The sequence below is a fragment of the Gossypium arboreum genome, chromosome 9 (assembly GCF_025698485.1).
Source record: "Gossypium arboreum isolate Shixiya-1 chromosome 9, ASM2569848v2, whole genome shotgun sequence".
Taxonomy (NCBI): domain Eukaryota; kingdom Viridiplantae; phylum Streptophyta; class Magnoliopsida; order Malvales; family Malvaceae; genus Gossypium; species Gossypium arboreum.
The window spans coordinates 655,144-673,814 of NC_069078.1; the positions used below are offsets into that span (position 1 = coordinate 655,144).

At 31.3% G+C, this 18,671-nt stretch overlaps 1 protein-coding gene across 2 annotated transcripts; it reads left to right on the forward strand.

Moving 5' to 3' along the window:
• Positions 1-1,547: 1,547 nt before the first annotated feature.
• LOC108457048 (protein CHROMATIN REMODELING 24) lies at positions 1,548-16,800 on the forward strand. Of its 2 annotated transcripts, XM_053018945.1 has the most exons (23): positions 1,548-1,950; positions 2,067-2,180; positions 2,771-3,705; positions 3,780-3,910; positions 4,001-4,055; positions 4,409-4,540; positions 5,995-6,102; positions 6,232-6,287; positions 6,358-6,448; positions 7,220-7,354; positions 7,453-7,530; positions 8,264-8,473; positions 8,556-8,627; positions 10,663-10,743; positions 10,817-10,935; positions 11,899-12,010; positions 12,309-12,377; positions 12,475-12,569; positions 13,292-13,420; positions 13,549-13,614; positions 13,703-13,835; positions 14,818-14,910; positions 16,603-16,800. In XM_053018945.1, the coding sequence occupies exons 1-23, from the start codon at positions 1,845-1,847 to the stop codon at positions 16,624-16,626; spliced, it is 3,144 nt and encodes a 1,047-aa protein (XP_052874905.1). In that variant the 5' UTR covers positions 1,548-1,844; the 3' UTR covers positions 16,627-16,800. The 2 variants fall into 2 exon arrangements, with proteins under 2 accessions (XP_052874905.1, XP_017611345.1); XM_017755856.2 differs by lacking the exon at positions 16,603-16,800 and having other exon boundaries at positions 14,818-15,369.
• The last annotated feature ends 1,871 nt before the right edge of the window (positions 16,801-18,671 follow it).

Here is an 18,671-nt window from a genome sequence, read left to right on the forward strand (position 1 = left end):
AGTCGTGGGATCTAACTCTCGTTTTAAGTGAAATATAATATTATTTATTTTAATAAAATATTATTTAATTAATTAATTTGTGAGTACATTAAGTACTCGAGTGGAGTTGAAAAACTTAATCAAAGAGGAATCTAAGTAAGTGTCCTAAACTATTAAGGGCTAGTTTGGCAATGCTTTTGAAAAATGCTTTTGAAAAGTGCTTTTGAGAAATGCTGTGGAAAAGTGCTTTTGAGAAGTGCTTTTGAAAATTTTGGTTTAAAATTTGAGTGTTTAGCATTGCTGTCAAAAAGTACTTTTGAGAAATAAAATGTCCATTTTAGACATGTTATTATCAAGTAACAAATATACATTTAAATAATATTTAAATTAGCTAATATTATTATATTTTAGTAAAATATAAAAATATATTATAATTTCTTATTAATATTTTAATATATAAAATATAAATTTTAAATATTTTAAGCAATAAATATTAATTATTTATAAAATTTAATTAGAGTATATAAACTATATTTTAAATATTTAAATATAACTATTAAATATTTGTAATTAGTATTTTAAAATTTTTTTATTTTTAATTAATGATTTTAACACATTTGTAATTGAGTACCAAGAAAAAAAAAGAGAAGTATTCTATTATTGAAGGGGTGAAAAAGTAATTAAGCATTAAAAGTGCTTTTGGGAGAGGAAAAGCTAAAATTTTAACTTCTCAGTTTCAGAGTGCTTTTGAAAAGCACTCTAAAAACTAAAATTTCTAAAAGCGAATTGTTACGATGACTTTTCTTCCAAAAGTGCTTTTGGAGCCAGAAGTGCTTTTGAAAAGCAATACAGAACTGACCCTAAGTGTTGTGAAAATATTAAACCATTCTAAAGTGAAAACTATGTGATATGTGAAAATGTGAGCATGATATATGGATACGTGTAAAAACTGAGAAATATGAGTTATGAGCATAAATATGTGGAAAATGTGAAAAGTGAAACATATTTGTTAAAATGGTCATATCACATGCATGGGGTGGGATTGTGAAAGGAGGAAGCTATGTGGTAGTTTAACTGTGATTATGTGGTAATTATCGGCAATTATGTGTGGTGGCTTATCCACGATGTATTATGTGATCGTTTATCGGTATCTATGTGATGTTGTCCATAAATGGTGTGTTATCGGATGGAGAAGTTTTGGGAACTTGATATTAGTGTGTAGCGGAGATGGATAGTAAATCCTCAGAAATGTGCATAAGCATAACTTATTATGTTCATTAAATATGATGATATGTGAAAGTTATATTTATGATGATTTGGATGTGTTATGCTATGTGTTAGAAATATATGTTTGTAACGATCTCATACTGAGTCTTTTAAAATTCAACTATGTTATGCGTGTATCTCAAATAATTCTCGTAATTGAGGCTCAAATTCGGACATTCGAGGGGGCTTTCAGATTTCATTTTGGATTTTTTTTTCAAGCGGGCTGAATTTGGGAAAAAAAAGCCCATATTCCGAGTCACCAGAACCTAAAAATTAAATCTAAAATTTTTCATTCATCCGGCTCCAACCCATGATGAGCAAAACCTCTCATGATTTATTTGATAAAGCATAAAAAAATGGATAGCCCTGCAAATCAATTATTGAAACCTTATTAATACGAAGAGTTTTCGCATTTGTAAGTTTGATTTTGTAAAAAGAAAAAGAAATTAAAAACTCGAAAAGAGAAGCAACTGTTGTTTCAATTGACTAAAATTCAAAAATTCAACACAAAAGCGGGAAAAGGAGTGACGCCCTTTAATTTTTCTCTATATATAATCTTTCCAAATGTTGAGTTTTAGCCTTTAGGAGATACATTTTCAATGGCGGACAAAGAGGAGAGCAACATTCGAAAGGCTGTAAGCTTAAACGACAGCCATTACCGTTTCCTTCACGATCTTTCTGCACCTCCCAAACCCAAACCCACCAGTACAATCTCTTCTCTTTTCCTTTCTATTGCCTCCCCCTCCCCCAAATAGGGTTTTTTCTTTTTTCTTTTTTGGGCTATGTCGTGATTATTGGTTCGATTGTTGTGGCTTTTGCAGAAGAAGAGTCTGAAGAGGAGGAATTCCAAGTTCGGCGTCGTCTTTGCAAACAATCCCATACAGATGATTCTATTCCTGGCTTCTCTGAAATCACCGATTTTGATTCTCCTCTTGGTATAAGAAGTCTTTTTTTTCTTACTGCTTAGATGCCAGTTTCTTGTTTGTTTGTTTTTTTATTACATATTTGGTGGGCTTTGGTTTTCTTTACTAAAAAGCATAGTGATGTTACATCTCTTCATTTTTTAAATGGGTTTCAGTGTCAATCAAGTTCAAATTTTTGGAACGGAGATTGGAACCGAGTTCTTTGAGTAGGGATATAAGTACTTATATAATTTCGATTGAGCTAAAGTGTGGGTTTTGATTTTCTCTTCTACAATAAATTGTGCTTCTTTTTTTTTTTTTTTCTCCTGTTAGATGTTTTTCTTTCTGCTTTATTCAATCGGTTTTTATATATTTTATTTGTGCACTTGGTTTTTTTTTTTTTTTGGTTTTCTTTTTGTTTATAGGTCTTAATTCTCTTATCTGAAAGATTTTATCCTTTATATGTTTAGAGTCTGTCGTTACCCCCTTTTTTTTCTCATTTGTTTTTGCTTTCAGAAGGACGATCTATTTGTTTTTCTTTTCTCCTCCCTTTTCCTTTTACTTTATTTTCTGCAATTAACGTGCTTTTTTTTTTTTTTTTTGAATGAATGAATGAATTTCAGAAGAGGAAGCAAAGCCTGTAAAGGTGAAGATTGAGGGTAGGCGTCGTTTGTGCAAAGTCTCATCTCGAGATGGCGGGGGTGCTGATAAAACCTCTATTCCCAATGAACCTAAACTTTCTGGAATTTGTGATTTTGATTCACCTTTGCAAACAAAGAATGTTTGTGAGGGTGGAAGTCAAATTAGAGATATTTTAAATGACTTGAGCTCTAAGCTTGAGCTTATGTCTATAGAGAAAAAGACAGCTCCTAAAAGGAATATTCCAGAATATGGTAGTGCCGAGTCTTCATTTTCCAGTATGTCTGATCCATCTGATACCTCATCAGGTTCGAGTAAGAATGTTGGAGGTGGTGTTCAGGATGTAGTTGATTTGTGTGAAGATGATGTTTATGAAGAAGAGTCAAAAAAACTTAATGTCAAATTGGTGTCTGCAAGGCAGGTTTTTGATTCAAATGTTGAAGAAAAAGAAGAAAAGAGTGAATCACAGAGTGACTTTGGGAATGCCACTTTTGTTACTAGGGTACATGAACCTAAGAAAAACTTCCAAAGGCTTAAGAAGAATGAACCTAAGAATGCATATGAGCGATTGATGTCTGTGGGTAGGTCATTTGCATCAAAACATGGAGAAAAAGAGGATGACAATGATTGTGCAGTATTGAGTTCAAAGCAAGGATTTAATGAAGCTGTTAAATGTGGTGGTAACTTGAAGAAGTCTGATCAGTCCGAGGAAGCTGATGAGCTTGATGATTCATACTCATCAGAAGCTGACCAGCCTTTTATTTTGAGTGGCCCAAATTCAACCTTTAAGCTTCCAACTAAAGTTGCAAAAATGTTGTATCTGCATCAGCGCGAGGGCTTGAAATGGCTTTGGTCTTTGCATTGTCAGGGTAAGGGTGGAATCTTAGGGGATGATATGGGCCTGGGAAAAACAATGCAGGTAAGGAAATGTGTGTGTGTGTGTTTGTGTCATATATATTCATATGGAAACTTTTTTATTTGTTATTTGGGCAGATTTGTGGCTTTCTAGCAGGATTGTTTCATTCAAAGTTGATTAAAAGAGCTTTAATAGTTGCCCCGAAAACATTGCTCTCTCATTGGATCAAAGAACTCTCGGTTGTAGGGCTTTCTGGGAAGACCAGAGAGTGAGGCTACTTGACTTAAAAATTTCACAGTATTTCTGATGTTAAGATGCTGAATTAGTATGAATAATCATTATTTCGGCTTCTGCACAGGTACTTTGCGACTTCTGCTAAAACTCGGCAATATGAGCTCGAAGATGTGCTTCAGGTCATGGTTGTTGATTTAACACCCCATAATAATGCTAAATATAAACAAATACTTCATATTCTGCAAGTGAATAAGAGACAATAACTGCACCTTTAAGATCCGTTTCAATTTTCAGGAAGTTATCTTTTTGCAAGTTTCAAGGTTTCAGGCTATTTCAACTTTGGCTAACATGAAATTCTATTTGATTTTTGAAGTTTCTGGATATTTGACATTATTTATTCATTTATGGTGTTGTTTGCTGTTTAATTTGTGCATATAGCATTCACACAAAAATGCTTGTAATTCCTCCTTGGCTTGTTATTCTGTTCCACATTAGTGTTTTCATGTTTGTTGAATTTTCTTATTTCTTGTAGAACCAAGGGATTCTTCTTACAACATATGATATTGTACGAAACAATTCTAAAGCTTTGAAAGGAGAAAGCTACTACCGTGATGATGATGAGGATGAGGATGATATCATATGGGACTATATGATTCTTGATGAGGTAGACAATGTTGCTATGCTGCCTGTAATTCAAAATTTATAGGCTTTGGTTGCCAATGAATTTTTGCAATTTCTATTTTTTTAATGGCAGTGTTTTGGTTTATATTTTTTTTGTGGGCATTATGTTCAAAAGCTGTTGAATATGCAGAATAGGAAAAATCTGATGTATTTACATTAAGTATGATTTGTTTTAACTGATTCTTAATGTAGCTCCATCGGAGCATCCTATCACCAGATCTTTGAATGGGGAGGAGGGTGCTGATATAGTTTATCTTTGTTGGCTATAATATGCAACCCTCAGATATTTCAGATTAGCTATCTAGATGAGCACTAGACAGTGAACCTCTCTTTAAACCTTCATCCTCTGTCCAACACCCTATTTTTAGCTTTAATATGTCTTTTTTGGGGCCCAAACTTTAATCTCTATCTACTCTACTATTCTTTCCTGCTTTTAATTTTTTTTTCTCCTTTATGGTCAGTTGATTTTAAAGTTTACTTTGTTGTTTAAAAATAGAGGAAATGTTGCTCAGCGTTAAAAAACAGAGCTCTGTTTTTGGCTTTGTAGTTTGTATTGTAAATTCTTTTTTTTCTTCATATTTTACCTTACTAGTTATTCTTTATTCTAATCTACATGTATTACATAATTATATATTATATTTATTTATATGTATGTGTCTTATTTTAATCGGGCATTGTCGTAGCACCTTGAGTGCGCCTGACACCCTTGACAGTGCTGAAACGGCTAACTAAATAAATGTTGTACTTCTAATGAGTTTATTCATGCATTCATGTATGTATATTGGATTTGGGGTCTTTTGTTTTTTTCCTTACTAGCATTTATTTTAAATTTTAAAGGTTAAAGAATCCATCCAATATAAAAGGCAAAGTATTGATCTAAATTCTAAAGAGCAGTGGTAAATAACATTTTCAAATTTTCTTGATTCTACAATAGGGATAAATATATTTTTCTCCTTTTGTTTCTTCTTGATTCTATTGGCATAATAAAAGTATTTTGTACTGCCAAGTATTTTTAGATGGATTTTATCACGTAAAGCTGGTAATAAGATATTTATTGTACTATGTGAGGGGCAAAAGATGGCCTAAGATCTAATCTTCTGGCGTAGTTAGAACTTATTATTTGCAGGTAAAGTCATATGAGCTTTAAGATACCTTATAAATGATTTACTATTGAAGCATGATGAGCTTCAAAAATAAAGTGGGGCCATTAAATGATGGAGTTTTAGGATAATTAAATGATATATGATTACTATTGATGAATTTTCTTCAGATAATGGTTGCCTGCTGAAGATGACAGCACTAGGATGGCAACTCACTCAACATATATCTTTTATGTTTTGCATTTGCATAAAATCTTGTCTCCTTTTGAATGTGTCATTTTTCTTGTAAGTGCTTCATGTTCCTTTGCTTGACTTTCATACTGCATTACTGTTCCAGGGCCATCTCATAAAAAATCCTAGCACACAAAGGGCAAAGAGTTTACTTGATATACCAAGTGCTCATCGTATAGTCATAAGTGGCACACCAATTCAGAATAATCTAAAGGTAACATCTTTCACATTTATCTTCATTTTTCTTTGACTCCAAAAATTCACTATATTTTGTTTTATCTTGAAATCAAACTTTGGATTATCGTATTCTACTTTGTTTTTGTCTTTTATTGATTTGTATTAGGAACTGTGGGCCTTGTTCAACTTCTGTTGTCCTGAGCTACTCGGTGATAATAAATGGTAATTGTTTTTGCTCAACTGGTGTTTGTTATGCTCCTGCAGCATGTAACAGAATTGGATATTTTCTCAGGTTCAAGGAAAGATATGAGCATGCTATTTTACGTGGAAATGACAAAAATGCTTCTGAGAGGGAAAAGCGTGTTGGCTCAACGGTTGCCAAGGTGTTGTTTTAATAAGTATTACTTGATAAGAATGTGCTTTGATGATTCAATCCTGGGCATCATTCAATTATTCTAATGTTAAAAGTCAAATTGCTTTCCGTGAAGATACAGTGTTGCAGAAACTATTCTTATCTTTCTTTATATTCCTTACCATGGGCATTGTTATTTGCCATTTGCTTTAGCACACATCAATCTTTTCTACTCCTAGTCTCATAGGATTACTTTGTAAAAATTGATTTTGATCTCAAACTGCTTTTCAAATGCGATGTTTTAGAGACTTCAATCTATAATCTCTCTTGATTCCTGACCATCCATGGCTATAGTAATTTTATTTTGTTTTAGACTTGGTACACATCAATCTTTGCTGCATCCCATATGACTTTGTAAAAACTTGATTTAAGAGGCACTATCATATGTCTATTTGCTTAAATATCCTCAACAAAAATATAAGTATTCAAGTTCACCATGTAAGATCTTGGTAAAATCTGACTGCATATAAATGCTGAGGTTTTTGGTGATGTTACAAGTAAATGCATTCTGGTAAAATTTATTAGTGAAAAATTGCAATTCAGGGGGGCCAGTTTTTTATTTTTTAATGTTCAATTATTTGTACTTTGCTATCCATCTTAAATTATATCATATAATTGTCCTTTATGTTTTGGAGCCATAATGCCTACTTGTTGCCTTTTCTTTTTTCTCTGTTATGGCCATTGAATGTGTCTTGAAATGAAAGAACATAACTTTTTATCTTTTTTCCTTCCCCCCGTGTAGGAGCTAAGAGAACGTATTCAACCTTACTTTTTGCGCCGGTTAAAGAAAGAGGTATTTGGTGAAGATGATACGTCAACTGCCAAGCTTTCTAAGAAAAATGAGATCATTGTGTGGTTAAAGTTGACTGCTTGCCAGGTGCAAACTCGTTAGCATTACTTTTCTGAATGTTACTCTTGATTGTGGATTTATTAGTTTTTTTTATTGCTCATGGTTATTCGTGTCTCCCCTTTTAGCGACGGTTGTACGAAGCTTTTTTGAATAGTGAGATAGTTCTTTCAGCTTTTGATGGCTCGCCTCTAGCTGCATTGACGGTACCATTTTCTGTTCAATTTTTCCCAGCTCTGTTTTTCCTCCAGTTTACACACGCATTTGATTTTTTGTATGTTTAGTCGTTTCTTCATGTGCTGATGTGCACAACCATCAATTGTTCTTTAAGATTTGGAGGTTTTAGCTATAAGGAACATTCTTCAGGTATTTTGGTTGTCAATCAACACAAGAGTTGTGTGCTTCCAGTCTGTTTAAAATCTCTAGGGATTGTTGGCCAAAAGAATCCAATGATGGCACCAGCTTTTTGATAATTATTTGTTGTTATACTGAAAGTTTAGTTGTGAACATATTCCATTCTATTTATGAAAATGTTTTTCTTCTCTGAATCTGTCATAAGATGTGCATTCTGTATCTCCTTTTTGAAGAGATATGTCTCTTGTGCAGTGCTTCAATTGGAGGAATTATCTTTCATTGTAGTTGCTTGCTTGGAATATTTATTTTAGGTTATCTAGGTGGTTAGAATATATTATTTCACAGATTTTGTCAGGATAAAGTTACACTATTAAAGTAACCTGTCTCTTTTATCAATCTTTAGTATCCAAACTTTTCTGGTTATATTTAACTTGCGTATGATCTGTTATTCTTTATAATTAGCTGTTAATTTATGTGGACTAGCTGAAACAGTTTGTGTGCTGGATTATACAGTTTTGACATAGTTAGCTAGTTCCTTTTAATCTTATTGAGGTAATAAGAAAAAGTGCCCATTCTTTGAAACAGATTCTTAAAAAAATATGTGATCATCCGCTTCTCTTGACAAAGAGAGCTGCTGAGGATGTACTAGAAGGGATGGATTCAATGCTAAATCCAGAAGATGCTAGTGTCGCTGAAAAATTGGCAATGCATGTTGCTGATGTTGCTGAAACGAATGACTTTCAAGATAATCACAACAATCTCTCATGCAAAATATCCTTTTTGCTTTCACTTTTGGTAAGGGGCTCTGCTTATGTATAGATTTATTCCAAGGTATAAATAATCTTCTTAAGTCAAATGCATTTTATGGTTTTTTCAGGACACTTTAATTCCAGAGGGCCACCATGTTCTTATATTTTCTCAAACTCGTAAAATGCTCAATCATATTCAGGTTTGTTTTAGATCTTGACTTGCTAGCTCATTTACCTTTCATGGTAGCATGCTGTCTAATTTTTCAAGCTTCTGAGTTTTAGTTGTCAGTATGAGCAATTTGGTAGGAAATTATGGACTAAGTTTTACCTCAAGGGAAGCAACTTTTTGCCATTTCTAAAATTTGACCCCTAGTAATACAATGGACTCTCCAAATAAGCCATCCAGCCCCTTCTTTTTTTGTTGTTTATCCTTCCCTCTTGATCCTCCTTTTCTCTGGGGTATTACTTTATGCTTTTGTTCATGGTAGCATTAGCTGAGTTATTGCTTAGACTGCTGAGATTGCTCTATAACATCTTCCAATTTTGTGAGGCAGCTGTACCATATATTTATATAATTGTTTTCCCAACAATTAAACAGACACTACCTTTTGATGTCTATTTCTCACTCATTCTGCTTGAAGAGAAGAAAGTGAAGTTTCTTAATAGTGATAGGTAATAAATTGGGTAACATGGCGTGTCTTCTTGGTTGCTTACTTGTGGTGAGCCAAAAATCCTAGCTCCATTTGAGGTTGCAACATATACTTTTGATCCATTAAATTATCCTGAATGGAGTCTATCCCATTTTGACATGAGATATGAAACAAATTTCTTTATCATATTATGTATTGCAATATAGTGTGATTAGCATATAAAATTTGCGTTAGTATTTGGTACACAAGCAGTGTAACTTTTTAACTCCACAAGCAGAGTTAAAAATTTGCCATGGTTTCCTTTTCTTTTATATATTTATTTTTTAAAATATTTTACTATATCTATAGGACACATGTCATCACTCCAACCATGCTTGTGGAGTTTAAAATTTCTACTAGTAGTGTATCAAATATTTTCCCATATAATTCATCAACCTTTTTAATCATTATCTGAACTTGAAACTTGAAATTTTAAGGGTTTCACAATTGTCTTCATTCATGATTAAGAAAAAAAAATCTTTTTTTATTTTTCTCTTGAATACATCAAAGGTCTGGCTTTCATTTGCTTTTCTGTATCGTGAAACCTATGAAGCATGGACATGCTTGAACCTTGGTTGTAGTGGTATTTTATTGGTTTTTGACATGGACATAGAATGTCTACCTGACTGGAACACAAGAAAAAACAAACAAACAAAAAAAAAATTGCTACGGTTAGGACGCGGTCAAATTTGTTTGGACATGGTAAAGCTTAAAGAGATTGAGAAGGTTGGGCTGTTGAAATTAAGAAAAAGATTAATTTGAATTTTAATAAATTATAACTATTTAATCTTAAAATATATATCATAAAAAGATTATTAATACTTTAAAATTTAAGAAAATTAATACTCATAAAAAATATTGCTCAAAAGTACTTGAAAAAAATTTTGATATGGAAAAAAATAAAATTATTTTTATATATGAAACTAAATTAATTAAAATATATCAAATACATTTTAATTATTGTATTTTTGCCATGTTTTGTCTTGTTGAAAATTGTCATGTCCTGGTGTCTGTGCCATATCGTACCAATGTCTTGTCTATGTCCATGTTTCATAAGGTGAAACTATATGCTTAACTCTTTTGTAATAATATAATTCTCGAACAGAATTCACTTGTTTTATAACATAATTGTCCAAGAACTTCAAATAGGGGGAATTTTCCATATATAGAATTTTATAAATTCTTGGTTTTGACTTGTTTTTAAATGCTTGAATGCAAACTTGAGAACCAAGAGTTCCTTGAATGAGAAACTATCTAATACGTTGCCAATGGAGCTTTTTTAGACTCCACAAGCATGTTGGAATGGTGACATATATGTGTTAGGGTATAGTGAAAAGGAGAATTAAAAAGAGAAATAGGGCATGTGGTAGCCTTGCTTGCAACCCAACTTGTGGATTCACTGATTTACCCTGTAACATAAAAAATCTCTGCAATATATCAAAGATGAATCTTCTTTGAATTGTGTTTTGTTTTTTATTTGGAATTTCTAATTTGTTAGACTTTGTGCCCAAGGCAATTTGTGATCACGTTTTATTATTGATCACAGGAGTCTCTAGTGTTAAACGACTACAAATTTTTACGTATTGATGGTACCACGAAAGCAAGTGATAGAGTGAAGATTGTTAATGTAAGTGCTTCTTTAACATTAAATTGATTTAAATTTTCTCTTGGTGTTATATTTTCATCTCTTCTATTTTCAGGATTTTCAAGAAGGTAATGGGGCTCCTATATTTCTTCTGACATCCCAAGTTGGTGGTCTAGGCCTTACACTTACAAAAGCAGATCGTGTCATTGTGGTCGATCCTGCTTGGAACCCAAGGTTCTTTTTTTCTCCTCAGTTCTTCAGTTTGTTTCTAGTATAATTTGATTAATACTCCCTTTTAAGAAATGAAGAATTTGGTAAAATAGTTAGCCTTTGATATTAGTTTATTCAATATCTTTGTTTTTTTTTTTTTGGGCCATCAGTTTATCTAATATCTAACAATGTAATGGTGGATTTTTCTCTACATCTTGGCCGCGTGGTTTCAAATACCCGATTGAGTTAAAAACTGTGAGGGCTCATGTTCTATTTCGGACCTTCCTCACCCAAAAATTAGTTTTATTCCAAATTGGATTGCCCATATCGATTATCTGAAGCATTTATTAAAAAAATACTCACTTGGGGCTTCTATTAGACCTATAGTTTCAGGTTGTTAAATAAGAAGATTGATATTCAAGTAATAGAACAGAGTTTGAACAAAATTATTTGGTTCAGTAGGATTCTTTCTGTGTATGTCCGCATGCACCCCACATTGGGAGGTGGATGGGATTTTATTACTAATAAGTAACAGCTTTTTCTTGCCCAGCAGCTGTAGTCATTAGCAAAATTTTCCATTAAAGGTGGATGAAAGAGTTGCCAAGTGGTACTCGCATAAATTTTGCCTGCTGAATATTATCTGTATCCAAAGTCCTGAAAGAAATACATTCAGCAATTTTTATTATTTTTTGATAAAATCATTTAATTTTATCACTTCTTTTTGAGACAATATGGTGAAATACTTGAAACATCTTGGGGCATACATGAGGTTGGTGGACGTGAGACAGGATTGGGCATGTTAAGAACAATTGTTGAAATGATAAAAAGTTCTGCAATTGTATTTTCCTAATCCTATTTTTTTCTACTATGAACTAACTCTGCTGCTATGCTTTTGAAAAATGTGCTTTCTTAACCTAAACTGATTTTGCTTTTCTGGGAAGGGTATATCCTGTTTCAGGGTTAATAAGCTAATTAATAATTTTGCAGCACGGATAATCAAAGTGTTGATCGGGCATATCGAATTGGGCAAACGAAGGATGTCCTTGTGTACAGGTTGATGACCTGTGGAACTGTTGAAGAAAAGATATACAGAAAGCAGGTTGATGAAATCTCAGAAGTTTCTTGTTATCCGTGTTGATTCATTTACAGTACCTATATGTTAACCTGCTGGGACTCCCAGGTGGTTGACATTGCCGTAATTATTGTAGCTGTGCATAAAGAGAATGATAAATTTTATCTGGCAACAATAACTATTTTGTGATAACATATGGGAACTTTGGATTCTAGTTTACATGTAGGATTCCTTGCCTCCAGCCTTACAGCCGTGGTCTCATTTTTCCTTAATTTCTTTACTGATGTGTTTATTTTCACTACTTTGCCTAAAAATTGTGATCTAGATATACAAGGGGGGATTATTTAAGACGGCAACTGAGCACAAAGAACAGATTCGCTACTTCAGCCAGCAGGTATTCTTTAATTAAAACTTCTTGTCCTGTTTATTTTAAGCATTTAGTACTTTGTTGTGTGTGATAGACATACTTAGCTTTTTTATATTTCTTTCAGGATCTTCGAGAACTTTTTAGTCTTCCGAAACAGGGGTTTGACATTTCACTCACCCAAAAGCAATTACATGAAGAGCATGATAGTCAACATAAAATGTACTGTTCTATCTATAGTAGTATGATACCATGATTTACTTTTATTGCACTGTTTATTAGAACTTCTTTTCCTACTATGATAACACTGCTATTAATACCTTATTTTAATGGAAGTGAAATAACTTAAATTGTAAAGGATAATGAAGCCAGCAGTATGGTGAAATTTATCTTTCTTTGGGAGTATTAACAAAAACTACTCTCTGTTTGAACGTGCTATAGTTTTCTTGAATATAGACACCTGTGCCAAATTGCTTATTTTCCTGTTGGGATGAGTAATGCTGTATTTTCTTTTTAAACTGTTATCTATATTTATGTAATATGTTTACTTCTCTTTTTTGTCTAAGTTGCTTCTCTTTTTGTCTAGTTCTCTCCCTTGTTTTTTTTAGTGTCTTGAATATCCCCACTCTTGGTTCTAATATCCACATCTATGAATTAAAATGTCCAACCGATAAATTCTGCTTTCATTTAGAATCTAGGTCTTCAATAATTTATTTGAAAAATTGAAACCTTTCTTTTGGTTGATCATAATACTTCTGAAAAACCTAAGTGAGTAAACAATGTTATCATTTTTGTTCACTAGATACAATTTTATGAAGCAACATAATATTTGCTTGTTTGCAGGAGCATATCGAAATTTTAGACTTTTCTGGAACTGTTTATGACATTCATTTATTATGCATTCATGTATTTCTATGTTCTGATTTTTGTAATTTGTCTTACAGGGATGAGTTATTGGAAACCCACATAAAATTCCTGGAAACACTGGGAATAGCAGGAGTTAGTCATCACAGTCTACTTTTCTCTAAAACAGCACCTGTACAAGTTGTAGAGGAAGAAGAAGAAGACATACGGTAAAAACTCTGCCTCTTGCTTTCCCCCTATTGTCTTTTGATCCAAATTGTGTACTTAGCTTCCTTTATTATAGTATGTTCATTTTTTCTGTCAAAGCTCTAACCATTCCAAACATTAACGGAATCAGGAAAAAAGAAAATATGGTCGTGCGACATTCATCTTCAAGTTCTTCTGTTGAACAGAAAGCTGATGGGTATTTCTTATGACCATCCACTATTTTAATGATATAATCTTTACATATCTGTGTGGAACATGATAGTTATATCTGAAATGTTTGACAGGGCTGTATATGCTTTCAAGCCAAAGGATATCATGATGAGCAGGAAAAGCTTGTCGCCTATCGAAGTAGCTAAATTAACTGAGAGTGAAATTAAACAAAGAATTAACCGTCTGTCCCAAATATATGCTAATAAGGTACGGTTTTGAATCAAATTTCTTTCTTGACAGTGTTGTGCATGGCAAATCTTGTGTGCATTTCTTTCTTGAAATGGTTAAATAATGGTAAACTAAATTACGTAACCGAAGTTTTTTGTATGGCTGAGTTATCTTCCCTCAAGATCAGGCTGGTGGCTGCATTTTACTTTATTTAATTTTTAACCTTATTTTCTCTGGTTGGGCTTGTTTGTAAAATTATATTCTGATCCTACTATTGAAAGAAAGGATATGGATTTCAAAATTAGTATAAAATGTATGATAAAGCCAGTCTAAATATGCATGATTGTCTTTTTATACTCTTTCAACTATAGGGTATATATTGAATCTTAATTCAATTTTTTCCTCACAATTTATACAACAAACTGTATTCAAATTCACTCTTTGAAATTCAATTTTCCAAATATAGCATGTTTTCTTGCATTTCATTCATCTTGTTTGTGTAGTCTTGCCTGTGTTCGACTATTAAGTGTATGCAAGCAATGAAATTATATGGTTCTTTTCATTAGCCTACAGTTTCATTTTGTAGAAGTATCATGGAGGCTCTTGTATTAAGAGCCAGATTATATTTTGCCTCTTTTACACAAAATATAGTTAAATTAATTATTGTTCGTTAGATTTAAGAGCAAATATTTTTACTATTAAAAATTGGTCATTGTATGTTAGCATAAGTTGTAATTGTTTGATTATTTTGTTAGCGACATTTGTTTTTAACAGTAGAAATGGATGAAATTGTTAACAAAAAGGACCATTTTGCTCTTTGATTTAACATATAGAAACTAATTTGCCTATTTTTGAGTAAAAAGGGCAAAATGTAATAAGACTCCTAGTATGGGGGTCTCCATGGTACTCTTGTTGTTTCATACTCAATTTTTGAAGATACCACCTTGGGTACACCAGGAAATCTGTTTTTGCATAACTCTTCTAAATCTTGTGTTATAATCTTCTGAATTTGTTGTGCCAGATTACGATTTCGAGGTTGCCTGATAAGGGAGCCAAGATAGAAAAGCAGATTGCTGAACTGAATGCAGAGCTCCAAAAGATGAAGACAGCAGAGGTAACTCAAAAAGAAACTGAAGTAGGTGTAGATGATATAACTGGACAACTCCAGAAAGTGTTAAATGTATAGATAAGGTCTTTGGTTATATCTGTATTTTGCTCACCTGAATCTAGGCTTGTCCCACCTGACACAATAGAAAACTACCTAGCAATTGGACTCGAATTTTCGAACAAGTGTTTGATGGTCCCTCTAGATTTTGTGGTGGAAATGCATAATTTTGTGGGTGGTAACTGTTCTAAACACAGCTCTTTTGTACACAAGAAATCTAGGATTTCAAAATTACATGTTGATATGTCTTATTTTAATTTTGCTTTTACTCAATGAGAGATTGAAATTGAGGATTTGAGTTTGAGTACTAAGGATTGTGTTTTAGCATGCGTATGGTTAGTTGTTTTATTGTGTTATCATGTACAGATTTTAATTTGGTTGGTTAATTTTAGTTCAATTTTTAATTTATTTTTGTTTCATTATGATTTGATTTGATTTTATAATTGTTGGAGCATGTATTTATATTTCTTAACTATAAATAAAAATTGTTTTTACTTAATGCTATTATGTATCACTTTGGCTCCATTTTGGTTACAATATTGCATAAATTGTTTTACCTCCTCTATTTATGCTTGTTTTGTAATGCTACCCAATTATTTATTCTTCCAAATTATATTCAATTAATTTGAATTTAGATTTGGCCATTAAAATCAATAATTTAAACTTGCCTAACCTAAATTTAAAATTGACCAAACTTGATCTTGAATTTTGAAGTAATTTGAAGTGATTTGAATTTAAGTATAATTTTAAAAACAATTAATTAAAATAATACTTGTAACTTAAATTATTAATTTATTTAAATATAATGATAAATTTATAAGTAAATTATACTAACAGTTATTTAACTTTATAGTGGTAGAAAAATAGTCATTTAAGTTTTAATTTAATTATTCAACTTTTAAAAATAATAAATTAATCTTTTAATTATTCTTCGACTTAACGAAAAGGGACGTGGTATTTAATGGTGGGTCTAGTTGTCATTTAAACAATCCCATTTAAAGCCTTGGGCAATAGAAAGAGAAGAATAAGAGAAGAAATGGTGAAGAAGAGGAGAAAATTGAAGTAGCTTTGTACCAGCGATTCTCAAAAGTCAAAATTTTGGAACTTAAAGACGATAACTACTTCCACGATACCGATGCCTCCATGGTCAACGCCCTCCGTTGCATCAAGATCACCGAGGTTCCCACCATAACCATCGGTCTCGTCGAAATCGAAGCTAAATCTTCTGTCCTCAACGACAAGTTTATCGTCCATCGACTCGATCTAATCTCTCTCACTAGCCAATGCACCATGTCTGGTCTATATTAACCTTCTTCTTGGAAAAAGATTAATTGCATTCATGGGTTGTTTTTGCTTGAAGAAAGTTAGAAACAAATCTGGGTATAAAGATCCATTTTCTTTGTAGCATTTTCTTTGACTTGAAATGTTAGAAATCTGGGTATAAAGTTAGAAATTTTTATTTTTTCTATTTAAATAGAAGAAATTCCAACATGCAGTTTTTAGAAACAACAGCAAGCAAAATCTTTTTACAGATAGAGGGAGTAAGAAAATGCAGTTTTTCTTTGACTTGTGTTGATTTATCATTGAAACCTTTTATGCTAACACTATTTTTCTTGTTATTATATTTGCTTGAAATGTCAGTTTTCACATTCAGTTGAAGCATAAGGAAAGTGAAGCATAAGTAGGAAAAACAATGGAGAAGACCAAATTAATGAGAAGGAAAAGCCGAAGCATAAGGAGGATAAAGGGGAGAAACATAAAGAGAATGATAAGAAAAACAGAGGATAGTGAAATTGGAGAAATAAAGAAGAGAAAAAGAAAGAGAAGAAGGAGAAGATGCACAAAGATGAAGAAGATGATGAGAACATAGAGAAAAAAAAAAGGAAAAAAGACAAGGAGGTAGAGACGAAGAAAGAGCACACGAGGATAAAGAAGTGGTAAAAGAAGATGAAAAGAAGATGAAGAAGAAAAGAAGCATAAGGAGAAAACGATGAAGAGAAAGATGAGAAGGAAAAAAGTAAAACCCAATTATATTTTCTTTTCTTTTTGAACCTGGTGACAAGTTAACTAGCCACCTCAACTATACTATTAAGCTTGTGACGAAAAATATTAATAATAAGTGACTGATTTGTCACTTTTCAATAATATTAGTGACTAATTTGTTATTTATTAAAAGTTGAGTGACTAAATTGAAATTTAAGTGACTGTTTTACCAATTATCTTAAAGTTGAGTGATTGTTGGTATAATTTATCCTAAATTTATCTCTTAAAGTTTGATTTTTTGCTGTTTTAGTCATTTTTTATTAATTTAGTCTTCAGTTTTAAAATTTAGTTAAATTACTTAGATAAAAAAGCTGATTGGACTATTTAAATTACTTTAAGCTTTCTTAACAATTCATGTACACATTTTATAAAATATAATAAAAGTTCAAAATATTCAACTTAAAATTGATGTGAACTTGAACAAGTAACTTGAAGTGATTTGATTTTAAAGCACGACTTTTAAAATTAATGAAAACAATACTTATAACCTAAATTATTAGTTTATTTTAGTTTTAGTATAATGATAAATTTATTTCCTAACGTTTTTTTCATATAATTTTTTATCATTTTGACCCTCAACTTTAAAATTTAGTCAAATTATTATTTTTATATAAAAAAAGTTAATTGGATCATTAAAACTTCAATGACACTAAACGTCTACTCTCATGACAATCCATGTACACATTTTATAAAAATTCAATAAATAAAAAATTATAAAAATTTCATAAAAATTTTTGGAAAAATTGTTCATATTAGCAATTGTAAAAGGTTCAATACATTATTTATATTATTTTCCCAACTTGAATTGAAAAACAACCTAACTTAAAATTTAGGTGAACTCAATTTGAATCAATTGAAATAAATATAACTCTAAATTGCATGAACAAGTAATTCAAAGTGATTTGAATCCTAAATAGAATATAATTTTTAATAAATTAATATAAAATAATATTTATAACCTAAATTATTAATTTATTTTAGTTTAGGTATAATAATAAATTTATCTCTTAAAGTTGTTTTTTTTTGTCGTTTTGACCATGAACTTTAAAATTTAGTTTACTATTTTTAGATTAAAAAGTTATTTGAACTGTTAAAACTTTAATGACACTAATGTGATTACTCTCGTGGCAATATATGAATTTGAATTAAACTTGAAATAAATAGAACCCTAAATGACTTGAACAAGTAACTCTTATGTGATTTGAATCCCTAAATTAAGTATAATATTTTAAAAAATTAATAAAATAATACTTATAACCTAAATTATTAATTTGTTCTAATTTAGTTATAATAATAAATTTATCTCTTAATGTTTATTTTTGTTATTTTGATCACAAATTTTTATTATTTTGGCCTCAACTTTAAAATTTAGTCAATTTACTTTTTTTAAATTTAAAAGTTAATTGGACAATTAAAATTAATGATGTTGATGTGACTACTCTCGTAGTAATCCATGTACACATTTCATAAAAATTAAAAAATTCAACAAATTTTAAAAACTTTCATAAAGATTTTTAGAAAAATTATTCATATTAGCAATTGTAAAGGTCCTTTGCATTATTTACAGTAGTTGCATGACTCGAATTCAAAATCGACCCAACTTAAAATTAACATGAACTCGAATTTGAATCGAACTCCAAATGAACATAAACCTAAATGGCTTGAAC

Bases quoted from the DNA above. Each gene is read 5' to 3' on its own strand.
- LOC108457048 (XM_017755856.2), top strand. From the start codon at position 1,845: ATGGCGGACAAAGAGGAGAGCAACATTCGAAAGGCTGTAAGCTTAAAC. The intron at 10,936-11,898 runs GTTCTTTTTTTC...ATAATTTTGCAG, and splicing joins GATCCTGCTTGGAACCCAAG to CACGGATAATCAAAGTGTTG. The intron at 13,836-14,817 runs GTACGGTTTTGA...TTGTTGTGCCAG, and splicing joins CCCAAATATATGCTAATAAG to ATTACGATTTCGAGGTTGCC.